This window comes from Biomphalaria glabrata, chromosome 2 (assembly GCF_947242115.1).
Source record: "Biomphalaria glabrata chromosome 2, xgBioGlab47.1, whole genome shotgun sequence".
Classification (NCBI taxonomy): Eukaryota; Metazoa; Mollusca; class Gastropoda; family Planorbidae; genus Biomphalaria; species Biomphalaria glabrata.
Window position 1 is genome coordinate 19341585 of NC_074712.1, and position 27515 is coordinate 19369099.

Genomic DNA, 27515 nt, shown 5'->3' on the forward strand with positions numbered 1-27515 from the left:
TTTCGTTTGGATCTTTTATTTGATTCGGATTTTTAGAATACTAGCAGAAGATAAAACAAAGTGCTCAATGTTTGTTCTCTTGATAAAATGAAGTAAAAAAAAATCAAGTTTATGTTAACAGTGGAAGACAAGAGAATATTGCTATAGACTGGTTGACCATGGGACCTTTTTCAACCTATGAAGTATGGAAGCAAGTTTGTCTCACAAATTATGTGCCTATTCATGTACCCCTGCTTAGGAAGTTAAAGGAATGGAATACAAAATATTCAATTCTTTTAGCAAAAAGTTCCAGTTTGAACTTTAATCAGCAACAAAAAAAGAACTCTTGTTTTGAAAAGTAATCACACCCCTGGCCTAGGTCAGATCACTACTTCACTAGCCTATGAAAAGTGGAGATTTAGGTCATATAAAAAGGACACTGCAAATGCAAACATCCTCAAATGATGGATGTATATTAAAAAGATATCATGTTTCATTCATAAAAGCTCCTACAAAAAACATAACAATATTATTTGTGGATCAAATAGTCAAATGTACAATAAATAATCATGGTACCATTACTGTCACATTAACAGCAAGACACTTACCAATCTAACTATAAACTACAATAAACTAGCTGATACTGACATCATAACATAGAAACAAAAAAAGTGTAAATGGAAATTGTATTATTATAAAAATAGAAAAGAAATTCATATAATAAACATCTAAATGAACACATTTTTTTTACAAAGATATTTCTCTTGGAAAAAAAACTTTTTCTTAAAAGGTGTGACATCCTTAGAAATAATGTTAACTAGCTGTTTACTAGAGTAATCAATTTACAAGCAGCTCACACCTGTAAGTAAAGAAGATAAAGATGGGACACATTTCCATTCTCTCTATGGCATGCATTTTACATCTCTCCCGAGAGAGACGATCTTTTCCCTTTGCAACTTCTTGTGTGACTAAAGAGGCCAATCCTTGATGCACAACATTTGTAATCACCGTTGCTTTTTTTTTACCACACACATTTCCATTATCCTTAATAATATGCATAAATTATCTATGGGAAAACAAACTGAAACAAAGTCAATGGAAAAATACTACATGGTTCTGGCATCAGTACAAAATATTAACCATGTACATGATTACTCACTTTCCATAACACTCAAGCAAGAACAAAACCAAATTTTGTGACATTGGATACTTAATTTTGATTTTTTTTTTTCTCACATTTTCTCTTTGGTAATTAAGGCAAATGGAAAGTAGTGCAAGTATGTTGGCTAAAAAATTATAGAGCATTTTTCTTTCAGTTTATTTGCACTTAAGAATATTGAAGTTAGTAACACAAAACACACAATGAAGAACATGAACTGAATAAAGTTTGATTTATGGCACAGTGATGCTACATAGGCTGCTGAGCAATGAGCCAATTATTAAGACTGAAAGCAAAATGGCCAAATAAAGTGAATATCATTTAATTAAAGTAACTAATTGATTAGCTTACCAAGTAAAGTCTAAATATTTTAATCAATCCAATTCTTACACAATGCTTATATCAAAATTACTTGGCTAACAGCTTATCAAGGACATATCTGAAAACTCATTCATATCAAAATATTCAACAATATAGATCAGCAACATAGCACCATGATAAAAGATTGAGCCTAGTTAAAACTCTATAAGAAAACTTCAGCAGTGCTAATCACAAGAGTCAAATACAAATATTCAGCAGGTCTAGTATAAAAAATGTATAACAATGTATTTTAAAAAATTGTTCACAATAGAAATTCAATAAATGAGGCTCAACTATGCAAAAAACAAAAAAAACCAATCCAGTTTAGGGAGTACAACCTAACAATGTGTTGTTCATGTGGTCACAAACATTGAAGTAACAGTAAAATTTCACAAACATGGCATGAAGTTCTAAGAAAAGCTTCTACAAAATTCACAATATGTTTCTCAATGTACAACAATTTCTGATATGGTCAAACTGACATGTCACACATTTGAAATGACTGTCTCAGTTTGAATAAAACTATTCCAAAAACAAATCAACCCTTAAGTAGGTCTGTGAGAATTCATGACTGTGGAGACTTGAGGAAACTTGACATTAACTAGTAGCTGGATATAAGAATTTTACCTGGACTGTGTTCAAAGTTCAGCAGATGAAAATGAGTCACATTTTTTGTTTTACACACATTTGGAATGAAAGCAATGACAATCAATGTCTAGCATTTTAAAAAATCTAAAACTAGAGCACAATAAAACTCTACATAGTGGTAGCATTTCAGGTAAAGAAATTTCAGAGCTTCTGAAAGCAAAGAACTACAGGACAGAATTTTTTTAGATATAACATTTTCTTAGCACAATTTATAAATCATGCATTATGTCAACACAATTTTATCCAAATAAATTGATGTTTTACCAAATCTAAGATTTTAAAAAAAAAGCCTTCCAAAAAAAAGACAGAATGTAGAATCAATTTTCAAAACTGGACGGAAAAATGTTGATTCTACTACACAGCCATGTCTGTATAAGTTAAAAGAGAAGAAAGACAGCTTGAACAAAGTTAACTTCATGAAAATGTTCTTCCAAAGAGTCTAAGTGAATACATATCACTCAGTGGTTTAGTTGAACAGAATTACAATCAGTGACACACTTTCATCTAATAATTCATACAAAAAGAAAGTAAAAATATAATAGTGGTTTTGACATCGCTCATAAGGAATTTCTTTAAAAGTTTATGTTAAAAGGAATCTAATTGCTGTCATTCATATTCACTTAAGCTGCAGGGGCGCCTAAACTCCTGGCCTCTTTCATGAATCCACTTGTTGGCCACCCACTTGGAGCCAACCAGCACTGGACAGGCAGCATGGCGTGTGTTAAAAATGCCTTCCCCACTTTTGTACAAGTTATACCAGAATGCTGCATTGCCCTGAGAAAATAAAAATACTTTAAAAAAAAAAAACAAAGCTTCTACGTGTTAATAAATTTGTAATAGATCTAGACCAACAACAATAAATCTGTCCAATTAATAATATTTTTACCAATTGTTTTTCTTTCTATGACTAGAAAATTATTGTATAGTTATAGATTGTTCATTACAATTTAAAGCAGCGCCCTATAAAGGTGACTAACTCAGCTTATACCACAACTTATTATTAATACCAATATTTAATTAACTGATAGGTAAAATTTTTTTTATCGATTCTTGTGTTGTCAGGTAAAAGAAATAATTGTACAAAATTTCAACATGATCTGAGATTGGGTGTGGGAGAAAAAACATGTACAAACTTTGTACCAGACAGAGTGGGTTGATATAAGCTTTGAACAAAATGCTAGATAGCTTAAGTCATGAGACAAGATAGCCAATGCAAATGGGTGGAGGATTTCTCTTTTACAAATCTACTTTTGGGTATGTTTTTTTTATGGGTTATTGTTAATTATTTTTTTTTTTATAAGACTGGGGCTTTGTTCTGAATAGCTACTATTTAATGTGTCTTCTTGCTTTACATGCTATTGTAATGATGTCATTTGTCTTAATTATGAGGCAAGAGCTAAGTTTGTTGTTTTTTTCACTCCAATGACAAACTTCTAAGAACTATTCTTAAGCCTCATCTGTTACACTACTTAAGTTTCTTTGTACACAGAGGTTTGCAATAGTAACTTTAAGATTGCTAAGTCTTGGCTTTCTCATTATTACTTCTTCAATCTACACACTTTTATAGAAAAATAAAAGTAAACACCTAGCAGGAACATCATGGGGAGCTGAAAAGAAAACCTTAAGACAGTTATACACTGTATACGTCAGATCTGTAATGGATAACTATCCATAAAAGTAGCCACCAACAAAACCTATCAATCATCATTAGACACAATCCAAAACCAAGCCTTGCATCTTATCAGTGTAAGTAAGAGAACTACTCCTACAGAAGCCTGTGAAATAAACTCCAATAGTAAACCTCTTAAGTTAAGGCCCAACAGCGCAGCATTAGAAGCTACTGAGAGATACAGAGGATTGGAGGACGACCATCCTAATAAACTACTAACACAGAGAAATAGGAAAAACAAGCAAAAAAAGCAAAGAACTCTGCTCCAACTCACTGACTAGCCCTAAAACACCATCTACTCAAAAACAGAGAAAAAATTACCAGATTTTAAAACATAACTCCTGGACTTAACTACAAACAACAAACCATTAAATCACATTTATTAAATAATACTGTAAGAAAAGAATTTAATCCACTGGAGCTCAAAGTAGGCACGCTTGAAACAATTGAAAGTTATCCAAAGACAGCTATCCATATATAGACAGACGATCGGCCTTTAAAGCCACCATCAATGCTGGTCTTGGTGCCTTCCCCAAAAATAAAAACTTTGAAATAAGTGCACCCTGTGATGACTACTGCTAAAACTTCCAAGCCGAAATTGAGGCAATTACAATAGCATTGAAGACAGTCGAAAACAAATTACATGAAGGAGTACAATCACCATCAGAAATTGTTGTCTTTTCAGACTCGTAATTCACTCTGCAAGCACTTAACAGCAGCACCCCAAACAGCCCAAGAGAGTTGATAACACTAATTAAGATAATACATCAGATGATGTCAAAATTAAATATCAAACAGTGGATTCCCGGACACATTGGCATCATGGGAAATAAAAAGGCTGATGAAGTATCAAAGGCATGCTAATCTATGGAATAACCAGATAAACCTGTACCTCACCCTAAGGTCAATGTTAGTCAATAATCACAAAGAGGAGTGGCTCAATCAATTGGCATCAGGAAACAGGCAGAGTCATGTACAAAGAAATGACCATGCCTAACAAACGGGACAGTATTAACTTCCTCCCCCACAAAGAGCAATCTACTATCTTTCAACTTAGAACAAGACACACACCTCTGTTACATTACCATCTTAATAACAAAAACTCCCCACAACTCCCCCTTTGTAGACACTGCACCCATATCCTTTTTGAATGCCCCTTCCTAATGCACCTTAGGCAGACTCTACTACCACTACAGCCCAGCATACTATTTTTCCTTGGCACAGTCTGCAAAAGAGCTCACAGCTTAGCAGTAAAAAGCTGGCTAGAAGAAGAAGAGGAATAGACAAGTCATTTTTGTTGCAGAGATCCTTTTTTTTTTTACATTGAATCTGTACATGTTTTTCCAAGTAATACAAACCTTTCTAGGAAATAGTTTCAATCCAAGGTAAGGAAATACTGTAGCACCACCAGCCTCAACATCAGACATCTAAAGAGAGATATAATGTATTTAGTAAACTGATCATATCTAATGTAGAAAAATAAAAAAAACACTGTCTACAAATTAGATATTTTTATTTTTAGGCTCTATCGTTCTTTATGTATTTTGTGGGGCAGTTTAAAGTCCTTAATGGTAAGGAAGATGACATTAAAACAACATGATCAGAAAGACTTTCATTTATAGTTCAATAACAATATATTCAGAGACATTTAAGGACGGCTATATATATTATGTGTACCTGTAACTTTGCCTAGATGTAAAACAGTGAGTGGGTACAGTAGACAAATGAAATAAAAAGCAATACCACAAAATATAAATAAAGCATTAAATTTGTAAATAATTTAAAATTTCATTTATATGGGTGAATTGAAAAAAAAAGGCTTTTAATCAATGAATAACCAAACAGCCAGACTGATTTATATTTAAAAAATTACACTTTTATTTGACAGTCCAGCCTATCCACTGCCTTCCCAGCATGCCACTTTAACTATTGGAAGTGTACAACTTAGTTTGTTATTTGAATGTCCTCAAATAATGAAAACAAGTCAAAACATCATCTGCTGAAAATATTGAGTTTTTATCAGATCTAGAAACTTACATAGTTTAAAAAAGTGGCTATTCTGTTACCAGTTCCCAGAGACTTGAAAGCATCTTTTTCTTCTTTCTACAATATGATCCATGCAGCCAGGAGTAAGAAATGTACAATTAGCCTAAATATTAAATCTAGAACTATAAATGTTTTAAAATAATAAAACAGTCAGCTGATAATTTAACATGTTTTCTCCTGGACTGGTTAAGAATTTATTGGCTTCATCAAGTCTAAAAATATCAAAAACTCAACAGGAATGTGCTAGAAAAATGTAAAAATCAATTAAAATTAATCTAATTACTCCCCCCCCCCTCCCATTACATACAAATTGAATACTATGCCTGATGAATTATTGCAATATGTAAAGCTAAATCTTCAACTGACTGTCTCATTATTGCATCAGCACCCAGCAGCTGTGTGACAAAGCTTTGTAATGCACAGAACAAATTTAGTAGCTGACAGTATGGTGACTGGGAGAAATACATTGAGCATCTTATGTTTCATGTTGTGTGCATTACAAGACACACAAAGCAAAGGCACTGCAAGTTTTGTATTTCACAACTTACATAGGTTAGAAATGTGGCAACACGGTTCCCATTTGCCAGCTCAAATGCACTAAGCCTCCTTCCCTGAAAGACAACATACAATGTGTGCCTCTCCTTAAAATCTTTAGATTTTTGTGTCCCATATGAAAACAAACAAAATGAGAGAGTGGGTCAAAAAATGTTTCTTTTAAGACTAGGTTACATGATTGAGTCCAGGGGACATGACTGACTCCAATAAGCTGTGTGACTGAAGGGATAGAGTAGCACAAACGTAACTTCTTCAGTCTTGTAATGAGATGATACTTGGCTTGATGATTCAATGTCAAAGGATTGGCTCCAATGATTCAAGTGATATACAGTTGAATGAAATGGAGTGAGATAACACAGACTCCCAGGTGATGAACTTAACAAGTAATGAAGCACATCAAAGAGTGAAACATTTGTTACTGTGTGAGGTGACAAGTTGTGCCAGTGAAAAATAATATGATAAATAACTAATTCTTTATTCAAATCTTTTCTTTTCTTGAGCTGACCCAAATCTATTGGTATCTGACATTAGTTGTGGAAAATAAAGCCAGTTTGGTAGTTGTGCTGGCCACATGATAACCTCATTAACCACCAACCAAAGAAACAGATAACCTTTACATCATGTGCCCCATAGACTGGAAGGCCTGAAAGAGCTACTTTTAACCTACAACAATCTAACAGTTTTGTTGGGTTTTTTTTAAAAAGAAATAGTAAAAGGTTTCCATCATAACTGTATTGAATTAACTCTTTGACTCCATAACGACACTCCTAGCATTGGTTTGACCCGGCCCTAGTGCGCGTCAGTGCTAGAGATGTTTATAAAGTGGGGGCTTAAAAAGCTCTATTTTATTTTAGATTGATCTGGATAGTAATGATATGGATAATGAGCTAAAGACAATCATTTGATGTGTTTTTAAATGTCTTATATATCAAGTTAGGTGAAAATAAAAAGAAATATTGAAAAAAAAAATTTTCATCAGCATGTCATTTCCTTTTTATGGGTTTTAAAACGAAAGAATCTAGATCTAATTTTAAGAACTACACTTTGCACAGATAGTTTTTTTACTTTGACACATGAAAATACAAATATAGTCTATTGATTTCATTATTTAATAAAATTAACCTTCAAATTTGTGTTTCAAAAGTATTTTTACATAAATTTGTTCCTTATATTTGCGAATTTAGACATCCTGACGTACTTTATAATCCCATTTATTTAACAAATAGGGTAAACCCGTTTTAATTGTACTTTATATTTCATTCATCTCGCGCTACTTTCGTTTTTTAATAGATATGGATGTATCTGCTTAACGGGTAAACCCATTTTCGCAAAACTTATTTTCGTGGCAAAAGACAAAAACTTGAAAGGAACATTATCTTAGTTTGACATATATATAAAACCAATCCACTAGATTAGTAATACACAAACTGAGGCCCACAGGCAATATCCAACTAGTCTATAGATAAAATTCTCTTCTTCACTCAAGAGTTTGGACGAGAAGAAGAAGTAAAGATCACTCTTTTATTTCTGCGGATAGAGTTATTTCACGAACTTTACAAGCCTTACATGTAGCGAGGTCATAGAATGTATCATGAAAATTTCATTTCCTACATAGATCACGCTCAATAGCAACAATACATTAATGTTTCAATCTATCTATGAGAATTGTTGACCTCAAGTAATTCTTCATTAGTTTGAGGCACGTGAAGCTTCTTTCACCAGATTACACAATTACAGCTAATGCATAATGCCATTTTTATTTATCGCCTGTAGTATTGGTGTTTTCCATATTGAATGATACCCCAAAATGACAATTTTTGTCTATATATTTCATGAGATTTGTATGACTTTTCAAAAGATTTTTAATAATTTCCAGAGATTTCCATGACTTTTTCATATATTTTGCAATTTCAGGAGATTTTCAGGAGCTCCTGGTAAAACAGGCGGCTGCGAGAAATCTGTTATAAGTTATAAAATGGTTTTATTTAATAATTTACACATAGAATTAGCACGGGTCCTATGAAAGTGTGGGGCCCACTGCAGTCGGATAGGTTGCTGTGGCCTATGGCCGGCCCTGCAAAATAGCGGCGTATGCTACACCGCCGGTCGACTAGTATACTATAACGCAGAAAGTAAGGCTTATGTATGTATGTATGGGTGTATGTCGCACATAAAAATCAAAACCGTTTGACCAATCTTGATAAAACTTGGCATAAATGTTCCTTGAGTACTAACTGGAACCGTGACGTATGTATAGTAGCCCTTAAATAAACTTAAACATTTTTTTCAATCTCCGAAAGGGTGAAAATATTAATACTGTTCAAACATACTAAATAATTCTGGAGTCAAAGAGTTAATTTTGCATCTCTAATAATTATCATCAATTTAGACAAACAAAGTAAAAGGTATAATTTAACTAAAAAAAATTCCCTCACAATATGATCAAGTTATATAGAAAGCTTGGCTTCAAAAAAGATGCACAAGACCTCACCATAAGCACATACAAATTTACAAGTCAACAATATAAAATTGTTTATAAAAATGTACCTACCCTTGCATAGTCAAAATGAGGCTCATAATGACCACCTAATCCATAATTAGCAATCTGAAACAAAATATAAAATAATAAAGATAAATTAACTACAAACAAAATGTTCAGAAATGCAAGGCAAACAAGTTACTACTGACTTCCTAAGCCCAACAATCCCCTTACTTTCAAGTATAGCACAATTTTATTACCTAACTTTTTATTACTTAGTCTTTTAGTCAGTCTACAAAAATAATTAAAGCCTGTAAGCCTATATAGACTCATAAAAAGTACTCAGCCCCCCCACCCACCTGCAGCTCTTCAGCTGTATTTAAGTCCAATCCAGTGATAGCTTCCATTCTTTGATTAAGTCTCTCCACAACTGGGTGCTCCTCTCCACGAAGCCAAGCACTAGAGAAAAATATTGTATAGTTTAATGTTTTATTTGACACTTAATTCTAAAATGCAAACATTAATACATAGCCTTTGAAAATCTTACTTTTAGAAAACAATTTTACAAAATCCTTACTATTAGAATGTAAAATTCATAAAGGAAAAAGAATGCAAAGATGTTTCCTCGTACCTTTTACTAATTCTATAGTTGGCAGTCTCTAAAGCTCCAGTCTTAGAATTTTGCACTGTTGCTCTATTTAACTGTAGAGAATAAGTAGAAACACATTTTAAGTCAACTCATTCCATTTGGTTCATGAAGATATAAACAGGAATGGACACAGTCACATTTAATCTATTTGTATGCAAACCTGACTTAACAAAACAAAAAGCCTCCTGACACATAGTTAAACTTTTTGTAACATAATTTAAAACCCCATAACTGTGCTAATTCATTCAGAATATAAAATGTGTTTATCATACAAACATTTACAATACACTTGTGCTGTAAAGGAACACAATACTATATGGAACATTCTTTTCTTTGGTTAACTATCAAAATCATTTTTTTAAGGTCAATCATTATAGATAAACAATAATGAAACATGTTATTAAATGTGCAATTAATGTTCATCATTCAGAATAGTCGACATCTACACTCAATTTATTAATTAGTTTTTTTTTTAGATTACTGTTTTCTCTTTGCACCCTAAGGAGGCAGGGTGGGTGAGTGGTAAAGCATTTGACTTCCAAACAGGGGTCCCGGGTTCAAATCCTGATGCGGACTGGGACTTTAAATTTTGGGATCTTTGGGCACCTGAGTCCACCCAGTTCTAATGTATTCTTGACATTAGTTGGGCATAAGTATAGGTAGTAGGTCATTGTGCTGACCCTTTACATCAACTGCACCATAGATGGCAAAAGTTTTAAAGGGGAACTTTACTTTTTTTTTACTATTTGCACCCTCAAGACTTCTAGAGCTATAATACAACGTAATGTAGAAATTTCAAAAGCACATTCAGTTTCGGTTGGGTTTTTTGTTCACCTTACCCTTGGGGTAGCCAAATGTTTAATTGTGCTAATCTCCTCATCACTCATTACATTGTAATATACTACAATCCAGGGATCCAGGTGAACAGTCTCTTCCTTGATTGGCTGAATCAATAATAGAGGGTGATTGTTGGTGACATATCTGCAGGTCAATAGATGGGCATTTTTCAAAGGCTGCAGACCAACAAAAACATAGTTTAAAATAAAATTAAAACTACATAAATGTATAAATGGAAATATTATCAAACTGAAACATTTTTGAGAAGAAGCAAATATTTTTGTAAAAATATTCTTACATTCTTATTCTTGTAATCAGCTTTCTGCTGCTTAGACTATAGGCTATTTTAATGCCTGAGCAATGGGAAAATAGCATCAAATCCTCCACATCTGCTACTATAGGGGGTGTAATTTTTGTTAATGACAATAACTGTCTTAAAAATAGAACTGCTTTGAGATTTACTCTTTATGACGTTTTATACAGCTGCCTATTGCAAGGACAGTCTCTGATTTAGTTTTACTACTAGTCATATACTTGTTTTTATTCCTAATTTGTTACTGCTGCTACAATTTCAATGGAAATAATGTAACAATTTTTTTTTTATTGTTCTGATCGGTTTAAATTATAAATATTGGGACATGAACTAGATCTATACTTAGCAAAGTTAGAGTCAAAAGTTTTAATATAACTACCATGGTAGTTTCTCCTCGACATAAAGCCTCATAAGTCAGAAACTCCTCTGAATTTCTGTACTCATCTCGATTTAACTGGTATCCGGGCTTCTCCTCTGCTGATCTTGTCTTCCTGGGCTCGTCACGAAGCATTGCTTCAAAATACTTTTTATTATTCAATGCTCTCTCATGGTTAGGATCTGTAAGAGGGCATGGTGTATCTCATCATCAATAGTTTCTTTTGAACATATTTCAGTATTATAACAAATAACTATTCAAATAATTATAGACATAACTGCACACAATTCTAACCTAAGGTTAAAAGTTCCTTGGTAAGTTCCAGGGCTTGAGCCACATCACCCAGCTGAAAGTAAAATGATATAGATTGTGAAAACAAAACTATTATTTCAAATTATTTATATTCCTAACTATAAATGTGATAAATCTGTACTTTACAAATATTGAATTAGTAACTCCATTATTCTAAAATGCTGGGTAACTTAGTGAAGTTTGAATTAATCTAAAACAACACAATGCCGTAGACTTTTAACTATCTAACTAATAGCTCAAAAAAAAAAAAAAATAGGTTTTAAGAAAATCATTTGAGTTTGTTTATCTTAATACTATTTAGTCTCTTAATGAAAAATAAGGTGACAGTGTATAATGTTTAATAGATTGATTCTTGAGAGTGACCTAGCATAAGGTCCAAACTTTTAAATTAATTAACAATGTACAAATAAATCTCTAAAAAATTGGAGAAACAGAATGTGCTTGAATGATTTCCCTATTGTAACACTTTCACTATGTGCTAGCAATATCCAAGTATCAGAACATGATATAAGTGTCCTGTGTTAAACTGATATTTCCAAACTTCTGAAACAATTCTAACAAAGAAAAGCAAAAAAAAGGTGAAAAAAAAAACAACAAACAAAACTGATAAGGAATAAACCTCCAGCAGTTGAACAGTAGCTATGAGACCATAGAGTGGCCACATCCAACATCAAATCGCCCAGATGTGAGGTAAGCAACACACAATCATTTTCAAGCACTCACCGCAGCATATGTGTAAGCCAAGTAGTCCAGCGTGTCAGCCCTGCTGACTGACTTGATCTCCTCCTTCTCTTCCCTGACCAATGCTTCCTGCATCCACAAGTTACTGTGGTACCAGTCATTCTCTATGTAACTGAGACGTCCCAGGAGGAAGCATTCATCGGCTGAAGCAAGTTGAGATCAGAGTGTAAACAGCGTAGCACAAGGCAAGGTGCTTCAGCCTAGATTTCATGCAGGGTTAGACAACTCATACTCAGATACAGATGCACAGAGTATGTTACACATGTTAGTTCACCATATCCATTCAAATAATCCAGAACTTTCCTACTGACATGGCTGCTCATGGTGAGATATATGAAGCACACATTTTTTTCTAGAGTCTATCAAGGGAAACATTCTACATGCTTTTGTTTGTAAAATTCCTTAGATGAGTAAGACTGTGTCTTTCACCTATATTAGATGATGCTTATCAAACAATAAAACACAATATTAGTAAATAAAGCTAAAATTATAGGCTTCCTCATTAAACATCTTGATGCAAAAAAGAAATGACATATTCAAACTTTAAAAAGATAACTGATCCAATAGGCATGCCTTTTTTAAACTTTGAAAGATCCCACATCACCAGTGAAGTCTCAAGCCTACTACTGAAAGACACAGCACAGGCACTAGTGATACAGCACACACTCACCTTATAATAAGAAAATGCTAAGTAATCTAAGATTTCAACTTTTGCGTCTTCCAGGTCTTCCAAAAAATCTTTGCTCCCTTCACCCCCAGCCTTCTCCTGCTTGTCCCAGGCCTGCTCCATCCACAGCATAGTGTGGTAGTAGTCACCCTGGTTATAAGAGAGGCGGCCCAGCTCAAAGCATTCCTCGGCTGGTGTTAGGAAAGTGAAAGTGTTAAAACACAAGAACATGCAAGTTATGGCACAGAGCTAGCAAACACAAACTACAATATGAATGGATTTATGATTTGTGTCAATGCAAAGTTTAGTTTGAGTGAAGATGCATTATTAAGTCAGATTGGCTAATATTAACAGAACAAACCAATGCATAAATGTACTAAATAGATTAAGTCAGACTGGCTAATATTAGCAAACCAATGCATACATGTACAAATATATTAAGTCAGATTGGCTAATATTAACTAAACAAACCAATGCATAATTGTACTAAATAGAGCAAGACATGATCAAACAAAATGTACAAAGCAACTCCAAATTGTAAAATATAATTCTATCTTATGATTTAAACAATTCTCCAGACATTAAAAAAATTGAACCAAAAAAACAGGGAAAAATTTTTTTTCAATTACGTTACTGAACATTTTACTTTGTTGCAAAGTGGCCCAAGCAAATGTTTATTTGGCAACAGTAACCATATATCAAGTTGCGAGGAGTCCAACCAGCTCTAATAGAATTTTTTTCCCAACATGCATTTGTTCATGTCTTTCATTTAGTTTTTGTTGTTTTTTTAAATAATAAGTATTTTTTTTTTTACTTTGTTTTTAATGCCCATTCTTATCCTTTCCTTGCCAATCTAAAAATGAAACTGATTAAGTACCTGATAACACAGGGGAGACTATTCCTCTCAGATCTCCTTGGGCCACCTTAGAAGTGTCCAGCTGGTAAGTGTCCTGCAGACGCATCAGAGCAGAGGCAGCCCCTTTCAGATCCTCATGGCTTGGCAAGTCTGACCGCACCTGCTCTATTTCTTTGTACATGGCTAGAGTAATAGAGAATACATGTTAGGCAATCAGTGCCACCACAAACGTAGACAAAAATCTTGTATTTTCATTTATATTTATTTACCCACAACCACCCCACCTTTCCTAACAGCATAGCTATAAGTGAAATTTTTATATTTCAATAGTGGGTGTAAAAAATGAGTATGTTTTCTTTCGTTCTATTTGTTATTTTCTTTAGTTTGCAGATCTTGAAGAAATTATTGATTTGTTCAAAATACTAAAGTATTTTGTAGTACTTTGTAAGAGATTTCAACACATCAAAACAAAGCAATAGTTAAGATATACTTGAAACAGATTGCAGAACATCAACTAATATTTATTTAGAGATAAAAGGAGGATTATCATAGTCAAATTCTGTTGTTTACTCTAAAATTAGCCATCATTTCACTAACACTAGAATAATGATGGTTACTCCACTAAAGACTAGAGCCAAATGTTTACTTAATGTGTAGCTATTCTAGCACGTTATTCTGTGCATCACATCACTAATTAACTGATGCTAACTAAAGTGAACAATTCTATATTTAAATTACTCTATATTTTCTAATCCTTAACAGCTTATGTCCACTAATGGCAATCTTATAAAGTTTCATACTGTGGGGAAAAAGAAAACATAATATTCATGATAAAATAGTCACATATGACAAGATGTTTACTTTAAGCCTAAAGAAAATGTATTCTCAAAAGGAATGTGCACGCCAAAAAAAAAAAAGAATTACTATTGACACCCAGTAGATAAAACAGCTCCATATGTGTCAGATTTGCTGGGACTTCAAATTCAAGAAAATTTTGAAAATCTTTCTTAATCTTCTGATTCAAAAACAAATACCTTACATAAACTACTACAAAGTGAGATTTTAGAAGGTAAAAAAAAAAAGTTGCAATTATTTAAAGCATTTTTTAACCCAGTAACATTGCTTTATTATTTTCCTCTTTTATCCAAATACTTAGTCTTGAATTTATACGAAGTAAAAAAAAAAGAGTGACTGCTAAAATGGTTGAGGACCACTTGCTTTAAGGCCAAAGGCAGAAAAACAACAACACAGAATTAAACAGAATCAGACAGGAAATAAAACTCTCAGACAAAGCTAGACTTTGATTGAGTGCATGGGGAGCATGACATCATCGGAGGGAAACATTAGAGGGACAAAACAAATCATCCCATGTTACAGAGATGGCTTCAGGTAATGAAAAAAGTATTGATTACATCCACTCACAATCCCAACTGTTGTTGACCAAGACAGGAATAACATCTCGGTCCCAGTCCAGTGTGAACCTTTTGATCAAGAGGAAAGCATTGATGGGGTTTCCAAGATACTTGTCCAGGTTCTGCAAAGCCAGTTTGCTGTGCTCTTCATAATCTTCAGCCAGTCTAGCAAATAAAGAAAAGAGGAAATAAAAACTAATGTTGGTGAACAAAAAAAAATAGTATGCTTTAAACAAGTTAAATCCATATATGTGAGGTCAAGCAACAAAGTACTTAGATGGCAACTCAATAGCCTAGAATAAGTCAAGTCCATTTTCACATGAGTACATAGCATTGGGATCATTAAAAAAGAGGATTTTATTAAACAAAATAATTTTTCTACACCACCTCCATTTGTTCATGTTATATTTTGGATTTTGTTGTGTTTTTATTATTAATGAATTTCCCCTTCCAATTCAACCAAAGACATTTGTGCTAGACTGTCATAGTTTATATCACTTCTATAAACCTGCCTTATTAACAATGTCTGGTTTTGCAGAAATGAGAGACTCACACACACACAAACAAGCTCAGAATGATGTGATCAGATGGAAGACAGGGTCATGTTACAATCCATCAAGCTGGGGAAGTGGGCAGTAATTGAAAATGGCTTCCAGTAGCAGCACCTCCAGGGCTGAACAAGTGTGAAGTATTCTTGTGTCACACTCATGTCCAGAAATGTAATAGCCTCTCATCAGCTGCCATGAGTGATGGGAAGGACACTGTCAAGTGACCCTAGTGGCCGCTAGTCACACAACTACAATGTAATCTTATGTTCTAGTCCATCTAAACTGGATTAGTTCTATCAACATATAAAGACAACTTTCTTTGTGTTATCAGCTACCATGAGAAAACTTCCAACTTGTTTTAATTCAGAAATTAGTTCCAATAAATGTCTTTGGCTATTAAAATGTAAGTGTAATTGAAGATGACATTTTAAAATAGTACAAAGTACTAGAGACAGCACACAAAGAATAGACAAACTAAAATGTATTATATCACTAGGGGAAGCATAAGGACTAAGAGGATTAAACCAAATAATTCAAAGACTTTATACTTAACAAATAAGATGTTCTAAAAACAAAGTGTAAACAATTTACAATGGTTTGTTGATTTGGAGTTAATCTTTCAATTGGTACTCAACTCAACTCAATCTACTTGCATGTCAGCCACTCTTTGTTTAGAACACTATTAAAAAATAAAACAACTAATTGCAGTCTGAGCTCTTAGTAGTATAGGGTTAAAGGTCAAGCAAGTTCACTCCTCTCAAGCTCTGTACCCCTCCTGCCTACACAGGACTGTCTCCACTCCTTTCACTGAATCCAACACCTACTGAGCAATGTGACTCACAAGCTGTACAGGTCAGTGGTATGGCTAGTCTTCTGAACCAAGTACTTGTTGGAAACACCTATCAAGGATAGTCTATCGACTGGGCCTAAATGGTGTTTGTGTGTGATACGTATTGTAAGCTAGCAATATATATATATATGTCCAGAAAACTAGTCTACACACTCAATTGAAACAAGAGTATGTGTCCATTAACCTAATCCACTGCCAAGCCATGGTGACAGTTGGCATAGATTTACTTTTAGTTTCATTGATCTTAGATGCAGATTATGTAGGATAATTCTTACGACTCAAAATTGCATTCACTGAAATAGTACTAATCCTAAAAAATGAAACAACATTATGCAAGGGTAAACTATGGAATTGTTAAAATGTCTCTACTGGACGTTCCAAGTTGTGGAATAGAGCACCCATGGGGCTATACAAAAGATGAACAACTTTTTAAGTAAGACTAAAATAAATGACTTACCAAGGCACTCAGTTATGGTTAGTGTATGCAAAGGTTTGTTTGAAGCAGAAAATTAATCTAGATTTTTTATATAATTTAATATAATAAAACTATTAGTAGACAGCATATTTAGCTGGTTACAAGTTGCTTTAAAGTTTAAGTGTACTTTGGATTTGTATAACAGCTTATAGATTTAACTTATAACATGTCAGGACTTAATCTTTTTCAGATATTTGCTTCAATTTCAACAGTCCTATGAGATGGAGGAGTTAGATAACCTTTACACAATAGCTTGCAACAGTCTTTTTATGATCTAATTGGTAGACCTCACAGCACTCTTTATCTGAGCCAACCCACCAGTCAACTATGGAGTTTACTTTTTTCTAATAGGTTATTCAAATACCATTAGAAAGTTAAAGACACACACAGTGCCCATGAATTTATAAAAGAGCTCAAATAACTTGATATTTGAGTCTCATAACTTGTAGCGTTCTCAGCTTGTTACACATTAATTTGGGAAGCTGTTAGAATAGAAAGTTTTTTTTTTTTTAATTGACATCAGTGAAGCAAGCCACCCTCCAGCTAGATCTAGATAGATTTATATCACTGTCACCCAGAACTATCTTGTGTATGCATTAATGCAGAAAAACATTTACAAACAAGGCAAAAAAAAAAGAAAGAAAAAAAAAAGAAGGGGGTTATGATACACATCAGGGAAAGTAGGCCAAAGATTAAGAATGTCATATCACCAAAAAAAAAAAATTATCTGATCCAATGACAAAATAGTGAAGCCCTCTAATTATAGATGTAGCATAAATCAAAGTATGCCAAATTGATAGTGTATGTTACATGTGAAATACAGATATACTCCTACTAGATCTAAATTGAAGAGCCAAAATGTCACTTCCCTCAAGCACACACACAAGTCCACCCATCAACTCTGCTAGCTATCAAAAAGCAAGTTTGACTAAGTTTACACAATAAGTATTTTAGTTGGTGATGTCAAGACTAACACAGAATGATGCCACTGCATGAACTGGCTAGCTTAAAATAAGATCTTTGCCCAGGCTTGTTCAAGATAAGATCTATGTCCAAGCTTGTTCAAGATAAGATCTATGCCCAGGCGTGCTCAAGATAAGATCTTTGCCCAGGCTTGTTCAAGATAAGATCTATACCCAAGCTTGTTCAAGATAAGATCTATGCCCAGGCTTGTTCAAGATAAGATCTATGCCCAGGCGTGCTCAAGATAAGATCTATGCCTAGGCTTGTTCAAGATAAGATCTATGCCCAGGCGTGCTCAAGATAAGATCTATGCCTAGGCTTGTTCAAGATAAGATCTATGCCCAAGCTTGTTCAAGATAAGATCTATGCCCAGGCTTGTTCAAGATAAGATCTATGCCCAGGCGTGCTCAAGATAAGATCTATGCCCAGCCTTGTTCAAGATAAGATCTAGATCTATGCCCATGCTTGTTCAAGATAAGATCTATGCCCAGGCTAGCTCAAGATAAGATCTATGCCCAGGCTTCCTCAAGATAAGATCTATGCCCAGGCATGTTCAAGATAAGATCTATGCCCAGGCATGTTCAAGATAAGATCTATGCCCAGGCATGTTCAAGATAAGATCTATGCCCAGGCTTGTTCAAGATAAGATCTATGCCCAGGCGTGCTCAAGATAAGATCTATGCCCAGGCTAGCTCAAGATAAGATCTATGCCCAGCCTTGTTCAAGATAACATCTATGCCCAGGCTAGCTCAAGATAAGATCTATGCCCAGGCTAGCTCAAGATAAGATCTATGCCCAGGCTTGTTCAAGATAAGATCTATGCCCAGGCTTGTTCAAGATAAGATCTAGATCTATGCCCATGCTTGTTCAAGATAAGATCTATGCCTAGGCTAGCTCAAGATAAGATCTATGCCCAGGCTAGCTCAAGATAAGATCTAGATCTATGCCCAGGCTAGCTCAAGATAAGATCTATGCCCAGGCTTGCTCAAGATAAGATCTTTGCCCAGGCTAGCTCAAGATAAGATCTATGCCCAGCCTTGTTCAAGATAAGATCTATGCCCAGCCTTGTTCAAGATAAGATCTATGCCCAGGCTAGCACAAGATAAGATCTTTGCCCAGGCTAGCTCAAGATAAGATCTAGATCTATGCCCAGGCTAGCTCAAGATAAGATCTATGCCCAGGCTTGCTCAAGATAAGATCTTTGCCCAGGCTAGCTCAAGATAAGATCTATGCCCAGGCTTGCTCAAGATAAGATCTTTGCCCAGGCTAGCTCAAGATAAGATCTATGCCCAGCCTTGTTCAAGATAAGATCTATGCCCAGGCTAGCTCAAGATAAGATCTATGCCCAGGCTAGCTCAAGATAAGATCTTTGCCCAGGCTAGCTCAAGATAAGATCTATGCCCAGCCTTGTTCAAGATAGCTATTTGTGCAGAGGTTGAGAACTTTTGTCTTCATTTGCATAAATAATAATAATAATAATAATAATAATATTTATTATCCGTAAGGAAATTTGTCTTACAATTTGTGCATTACACCAAACAAAAAAACATAACTATAAGAAACCGAAGTGTACGTTCACACCAGACTCACTCATAATTTACATGTGACAGAGTTTATACCAGATTGTTCTTATTTGATGATTTGATTGCTAGGGGAACAAAAGAGTGTTTGTGTCTGTTTGTCTTTGCTATCGCCGTCTTGTATCTCTTTTGTGATGGTAAAATCACAAAATCCTGACACAAAGGGTGATTCTTTATTTCGAGGATCTTGTTAGCTTTTTTATAGATGTTTGTCTCAAACAACTGCCCAAATGGGGTTTGTTTTTTGCCAATGATTTTGCCAGCAGCATTTAGGATTCTATAAAGTTTATTTTTATTTTTAATGCTCAGATTGCCATACCAGGCAGTGATATTGAAACTTAAAATATTGCAGATGTGAGCGTGATAAAACATAGCCAAGGCCTTTTCGCTAACATTAAACGAGGACAGTTTTCTTAATAATCGTAATCTTTACTGCCCTTTTGTGCTGATATAATCAGTATTTGCAGTAAAATTTAGTTTATTGTCTAGGATAGTACCAAGGTATTTAAAGGTTTGCACAATTTCAATAGTCTCTCCAGCTACGGAAACAATATCATTTTCCTTCTTGTCCCTACGAAAATTGATTATCATTTCTTTGGGTTTTTGTACATTTAATAATAAAAAATTATCTTTACAGTATTTTTCAATGTGTTCTATTTCTTTGAAATACTCATTTACGTCTGAGCTCTCTGAGAGCAGGGCAAGAAGAGCCGCATCATCAGCGAATTTTGTGAAGGAGCAACAAGAACTATCAGATTGAAAATCATTGGTGTACAAAATGAACCACAATGGCGATGTCACAGCCCCCTGGGGCGCCCCTGTGTTAACTATGCGTTCATTAGATATAACATTGTTTACCCTAACCCTCTGAGCTCTCTGGGTCAAAAATTCATTAGCCCATAATATTATGTATGGACTAATCTGCAACGCTTTCATCTTTTCAATGAGTAAATGAAGTTGTATAGTGTTAAAAGCTGATGAGAAATCAATAAAGAACAATCTTAGTGTTCGGTAAGTCCAGATGTTTGTAGACACAGTTTAAAATATTTAGGATGGCATCGTCTACACCTTTACCCTTTTGGTAAGCAAATTGTAAAGGGTCTAACTTATTACAAAGGTCATTCAGAAGAAACATTTTAACCAATTTTTCTAAACATTTAGACACAATGGAAGTAAGTGAAACAGGTCTATAGTCATTCATTTCCTTCGGTTTGGAAACCTTTGGCACAGGTACAATTATAGATGACTTCCACACAGGTGGTACCTCATGGTTTAGTAATGAAGTAGAAAAAATATCTTGGAAAGGTTCAGCTAGTTGTTCAGCACATTCTTTAAAGATTCGCCCTTTTATTCCATCAGGCCAACTCTGACTTCATGGAACAATGTGAATTATTTTACTTGCAAGTCAAATGAAAACTACTGACTTATAAGACCAGGAATCGATTCTATTGTTACCCATACAGAGAAACCACATGAACTCATTTTTCATATAAATTGTATAGGGTTGCTTTCGCATAAAACTGATAGAAAATTATTAGAGCACATCTTTCTTATGTATAAATCAGTATCTTAACAAAGTGTTTTTATGCAAAGTGTTTTTCAAAAGCTTATTCTTTTTAGCTTTGGGTGTTGATATTGTTTGAATTACTTTAATTACCTATATTTATTGTAGCTGTAGAGGATATAAGAAAACAAAAACTAATATCTCAACTTTATTTTGAAACAAACAATTATATTTTTAGATTCATTTCTCTCCACCTCTATTTCTTTTGGATGTATCCATAAAGGCTACAATACAATAACCATCTTACACCTCCCCATTTATTTCTAGTATATAAGCATGAAGGGTAAAATCTTTGAAAAACTGCTTTTTGAGAGTAACTATTATTACCTCCATTTATTTAATTTTAGCATTAAAAGATACAAATTTTCAACTATCCACTTTATTTTGTTGTAATACAAGTATTAACTCATTAATTTTCTAGACCAAATTTCTACCAAAAAGCTTAGGCATGCATATCTGCAGAAACTATCTTTTGCATAGGATACAAGCACTAGAGGACTTAAGAAACCTGTGGGTTGTTGCACTTTGTCAGTTGGAAATACTTCCTCTGGAACACATTTAGAGCACCTAATAATTATCTATATATATAATTCTCTTCATGGCTCAACAGTTTGGACAAGAAGTAAAGGAAAGATCACTCTTTTATTTCTTCAAGTTACTCCACGTTACTTTAGCGGCAAATAAAAAAGGGGGGGATACAAGTAATCTACTCTGTATTCACTCGTCACTAAATAGAAGGGCCAAATTTAACCATTGTGGGGCCCTATGCGAAACATATTTTGCAGGGCCAAGTTTGGGTAAGGATATGGATAATAAGTGAAAATTAAGAGTTTGTATTAGAAAATAAATTTGTCTTCGCATTTTATTCATTCTTTACTAAGTACAGAATTACGAGTCTTGCGTGTAACAAAGTCATACAGTATATCATAAAAATTCTGTTTCCTACATAGATCACACTCAATAGCAAGAATTACTAAATTTTTCAATCTATCTTCGAGAATTATTGACCTCAAGTAATTCTTCATTAGTTTGAGGCACGAGAAGCTTCTTTCACCAGATTTCACAATTAAGGGTATTGCATAATGCCATTTTTTTTTATCGCGCTTAGGATTGGCGTTTTCCAAATTGAATGACACCCCAAAAATGTAAATTTTTTGTCTCTATATTTCAGGAGATTTTTATGAGTTTTCAAAAGATTTTTAAAATTTCTGGAGATTTCCAGGACTTTTTTGTATATTTTGCAATTTCAGGAGATTTCCAGGAGCTCCTGGTAAATCAGGAAGCCGCTGGAAATCTGTTATAAGTTATTAAATGGCTTAATTTAATAATTTACACCTAAAATAAGCGCGAGTCCTATGAAAGTGCGGGCCCACTGCTGTCGCATGGTTTACAGTGGCCTTAGGCTGGCCCTGCAAAATAGCGGCATATGCTATGCTGTGGGTCGACTAGTTTCCTATGTTTATTTAACTCCCTGTTAAAAAAAACACATGTATGCTCAAGGTGCATGTAAATAAATTGAAAAACCCAGTAGTTCATTCACAGAAAATAAAATATATCTAGTAATTGTTTTCTTTATGTACAAACTTAACAAATGCTGACACTATGCAAGTGATAAAGTTATAGTTTTCAAGAAAAAAAAAGAGTAGAGTGAATTATAACTGAGACTCTTCTATTCTTTCATCAAGGTTGACGATAGTAAAAAACATTTCCTGATCATCAATAGGTAAAGCTTCTTGTATCTCTCTTTTTTTTTGTGTTTTTTTTGGGGGGAAAATAAAATCTTGAAAGTACTTTACAGATTTTGAAACTCTATACATTACTCCAAATGTTTCAAGCAAAAAAAAACTAACAAAATGTGGCTCAACAACTAAGTCCTGAAACTAGAAATTAACCCTCATCATCCAACATTAAAACTTGTCAAAAAGATATTTTAAAAAAAAAAAGCTATAATTTGATATGTATTAAGAACAAAAACTTACTGTTTGATCCTAGACAACCTGTCTTCTTCTCTCTGAATGTAAGATTTCAGGAGATCTGCAATATCTCTCTCTGCATACAATGCTGTCTGTAAGTGAGCGCTTGAGGTGAACAGTTCTGCCTTAGTTTGAACCAGAAGGAAAACTAAGAAAATAAGGGAATACATGACTGTCCTTCTCAATTTGTCACAGTAGCTGTTGCTCTGAAACAAACATTCAACAGTAATGTTTTGTGCACATAAAAGGTTAAAATCTCTAGCTCAATCAATATCTCACTCATTTTATTCATAAACATAGATTAACTTTAAAAGAGAAATTACATGGGTTTTTTTTTTGTTAAATAATAATTTTTTTTTAATGTTACTGCAAGGTTATTTCCCATATTTTCATCCACCCTTTGAACAGATGTGGAAAAAGTTAGTAACAAAATAATCAGATCAGATATATATAATAGAATTATATATAAAATATATAGAGAAATAGATCTTCTGTATATATTATAAATTGAAGGCTAGTAGTAGTATTGAAGCATTTACCCGCATTTAAACAGCATTTCTTTAAAAAGTGGGACACTTACTGTGGGCAGTGGGGTTAGCAAATTTATCTTTGATTTTTTAAAATTCTGTTGTATTTGCACTGTAGAATATTAGCCCATATTTGATTAAAAATAAAGTAAATTCCACATTATTACCAATGCGCAAAATAAATAATAATAATAATTAAGCGATGTTTTCTCAAGTAGGATTTTTCATACAGTTTTCATCAGACGAGACTGGAATAAAATTAATTCAAAGCGTTCTTTTGAATATAAAGACATTTAAATAAAATATGCCTTCAACAATGTGATTATACAGACTACCCATATTTCTAATGTAGAATTATACAGACTACCCATATTTCTAATGTAGAATTATACAGACTACCCATATTTCTAATGTAGAATTAAACAGACTACCCATATTTCTAATGTCAGAATGGTCAAATTTATCCCTAGAGACAGAAAACTTTCTGTTGACATCTTTTGCTTAACCAAAACAGGCACAGGATGTCTTGCTGAACTAAGGATGATGGTAAGATGGTCAAGTCATTACAAAGGTACACATGTTATACATGTACTGCCTAAAATGGCTTTTAAACTTGTAGCTGAAACGCCCACCTTATCTTAATATTACTTTATAAATGAGACCTATGTTCCTCTTGCTAAGAGAAATAGTGCATTGTAGGTGTCAGGAGAATGATGTTTTTTTTTAGTTCAGAATGCAGGAAAATGTTGGCAGCGGGGCTCCTTCTGGGACCTTGTTAATGTTAGGGGCACCTCCCCCCTCCTTGCCTCTGTCACAGCCAGACCTAGCTAACTAGGGTTGAGTGACATGTACTAGATCTAGACAATAAACACATCAGGATGTATAGAATCAAGATCTAGTCATAGATAAATTACTAGATCTACTAAAAGTCTGATCTAGATAAATCTAGTATTATAGAGGTAATCATGAAGGTTAGCTTCATGAAGTACATCTAGGTCTAGATCAGATATCTACTACTAAGATTTTAAATCAAGAGATTTAGATCTCTAGCCTTAGAGTACATAGATATATATCTATTTAAAATCTATCAATTTTTACAAAGCTTTATATCAACGCACCTTGTCTGTCTGGTAAAAACTTAGTACACATTATTTCTCCCACACACAATCTTGGATCAAGCTGAAATTTTGCACAATTATTTCTTTTACATCCCAACACAAGAATCAATTAAAAAAAATTAACCAATTAGTTTATTAACTATTTGTAATTAATTATTTTGTTTGGTATCTCAAAGAAGGGAAAGAAATTTTACTTTACTGAAATTACAATAAGATGAATTAGTCCCCTTTATTGACAGTAGAGAGAAAAGTTTGTAAATGACTTAATAAAAAGAAGATTTCTAGATGTAGTAAAACTACAAGAAGGTAAATCTATTCTAGAAAATCTCTAGATCTAATAATATTATCTATTTAAAACAGAGGCTTTCAAAACTTTTTTAGTTCAGGGACCCTTCACATGCCATAGAAGACGATATTTATAGCGGACCCCCGACACAGCCTGATTAGTCTGTCCGAATTGCATAATCTGGCGCATAATCAAACTCTCCACAACCATTTGTGCTTTTTTGCTCCGCGATATTTGCATTAATATATGAAAACTTAGAAGCTTTTTCATTCACTGTTGGCACATTGCAATAATATTCATTTTCTACTGATTGGCATACAATGTCAATTAACGTTTGATGACGTTAACAAGTTTTTTACAAGATGGCACTTTAGTTAAGCTAAATTTGGTAACACAGTGAATCACAATCAAACAAATGACACATCGTTGTTGATCAGTTGTCTTTGTACAGAATCTATTTATAAATAATCTGAATTGGAATCTTCAGGTTGGGTGCATATTTATAACTTTGTAAATTTTATATAAATATGATTGTGCTGCCTCTCTTACAGCATCATGCCTCAGTTCATTCTTCTTCAAATGTCTGATTACACATAAAATATTCATCCTAAATCTAACAGATGAGCATGTGAAAAACTATGTAACTAATACTAATTGCAACACTGTCTAAATTAATAATCAGACATAAAATGTACTAATTGATACCCATACTTATGTCAGTATGTCGTGGAGTCTCAGGGTTGTGGGTAAGAAACTTTAAAACGAAACTTGGCCTACTAGACCTTGAAAGGCATTATAATAAAGTTTATAAATGGTATAGAAATCGAACCCAGTGTTAATATGTTTGTAAAATAAGTATTTTTTGATATATTACATGACTTATGTATCAAGACTATGACTGTTATTGATATTTGTTTTGCCAAGCTGTGTCAACAATCATACATTGACTCATTCACGGCATCATAGAAGACTGATTATAATAGAAACATTTTAAAAACAATAGTGAGGGGGAATTTATTAGTAATTAAATTATTCAATGGGATAAACTGGCTTTTACGAAGAAAAAAAACAACTTTCATCTTTCTGTGGACCTCATTCAGTTGTCTATTGGGCCCTATCGAATCTAGATCTACTAATGATCTAGAAGTAGATCTAGATAATAGTCTACAAGATCTAGATCATCTAGTTCTAGATATCTCTAGACTAGTCTAGACTCTAGTCCTAGATCTAGACCTAGATTAGAATTAAGACGACTAGAAAGTATAGAGATACTATGACTTCTATATAGATTTTCTAGTATAGAAGTGTATTATAGATCTAGATTCCTAAATCTAATAGATTCTTCTATAACTAGATTATCTATATGTAGATATATATATATATATATATATATTATATATATATATAATATTAGTAGAACTCTATCATAATAATCATATATTATATAATATTTAGGCAATTTCCGCAATGAGTGTCAATATTTACAAACTTTATTTACTTACTAGAGAGTAGAGTGTAGTCATCTAGTGTAATACATAATAATAGATATAGAATATAGGAATATAGGCCTAGCGCTATACTATAGACAGTATAGACTATAGAATAAAAAATAAAATTTATATTTAGATCTAAATCTGGTATCTAGAATCTATAAATAAGTATAAATAGTTACTTCTAGATTCTATATAATAACTATATTAGTAAATTAGTAGAGTCTTGATATCTAGATTTTTTGAAATAGATTATAATCTAGATCTAGATTCTTGATCTAGATCTAGATTCTAATAAGTATAAATACGTTTAATAAGTGGTTGATTGTTACTTACCCCCTGGCCCTAGACCTAGTGACAGACAGTCCTAGTTATACAATTAAGAATAGCCAATCCAATGAATTGAATGAGTCTAGATTTATATAAAAATAATAGCTTGATAAAAAAAATGATTGAATGGGATTAAGTATTAAGACTTAGATTTCTAAATCTAGACTAATCTACTGCTAGATCTAGATAGATCTAGATCTGTAACTGTTATTAGTCACAATTAGTGTTATTTATTATTAGATTTTAGATCTACTAGTACTACTACTACTAGTGTTAGTACTGTTAGTGACATTATTTTAGTGTTAAAATTAAAGTTAAGTGATAAGTCTAAGTGAAACTAGATTCTAATTCTAGATCTAGATAGATCTACTAAGTCTAAGTGTTATTATTATTATTAATGATTTTTGTACTAGACTAGAACTTAGATCTAGATCTAGACTCAATATAGAGTTTATGTCTAAATAATCTAAATAGATTTAGATAAAGATTTATGATAGATCAAGAGTCTACACCTAGATTTAGGCTAGATCTAGATCTAGACGTCCTAGTATTCTAGTTTAGTAGTCCAGTAGTTGTACTTCCAAATCCACGTAACAGTGGTAATATAGAATCATTCAAGCAATGAACACGTTGGCAGATTTCTGTGCCTACGTGACTAAAATCTGGAAAGTTTCTAGACAAACGTGAGCCAATGGGAAGAAGCGCTGTACGTTTCTTATGTTGCTCACAGCTGTGTAGAACTCGAGTGTACTC

General features: G+C 33.4%; 1 protein-coding gene across 6 annotated transcripts; it reads right to left on the minus strand.

Moving 5' to 3' along the window:
- LOC106052126 (prolyl 4-hydroxylase subunit alpha-1-like) lies at positions 1 to 27515 on the minus strand. 6 transcript variants are annotated; one of them, XM_056019575.1, is made up of 15 exons: positions 27275 to 27490; positions 26769 to 26844; positions 23018 to 23217; positions 15069 to 15223; positions 13668 to 13829; positions 12794 to 12981; positions 11365 to 11416; positions 11074 to 11252; positions 10384 to 10557; positions 9527 to 9597; positions 9255 to 9354; positions 8968 to 9021; positions 5853 to 5918; positions 5174 to 5242; positions 1 to 2920 (listed from the first exon to the last, which is right to left on the minus strand). In XM_056019575.1, exons 3-15 carry the CDS (start codon positions 23179 to 23181, stop codon positions 2753 to 2755), a joined length of 1602 nt encoding a protein of 533 aa, XP_055875550.1. In that variant the 5' UTR covers positions 23182 to 23217; positions 26769 to 26844; positions 27275 to 27490; the 3' UTR covers positions 1 to 2752. The 6 variants fall into 6 exon arrangements, with proteins under 6 accessions (XP_055875550.1, XP_055875552.1, XP_055875548.1 ...); XM_056019577.1 differs by having other exon boundaries at positions 27341 to 27455; XM_056019573.1 differs by lacking the exons at positions 5853 to 5918; positions 26769 to 26844 and adding an exon at positions 6410 to 6472 and having other exon boundaries at positions 27341 to 27515.

Bases quoted from the DNA above. Each gene is read 5' to 3' on its own strand.
- LOC106052126 (XM_056019572.1), bottom strand. From the start codon at position 27,376: ATGATTCTATATTACCACTGTTACGTGGATTTGGAA. The intron at 23,218-27,340 runs GTACAACTACTG...TGTTTGTTTCAG, and splicing joins ACTGTTACGTGGATTTGGAA to AGCAACAGCTACTGTGACAA. The intron at 5,919-8,967 runs GTAGGTACATTT...ATCATATTGTAG, and splicing joins CTCATTTTGACTATGCAAGG to AAAGAAGAAAAAGATGCTTT.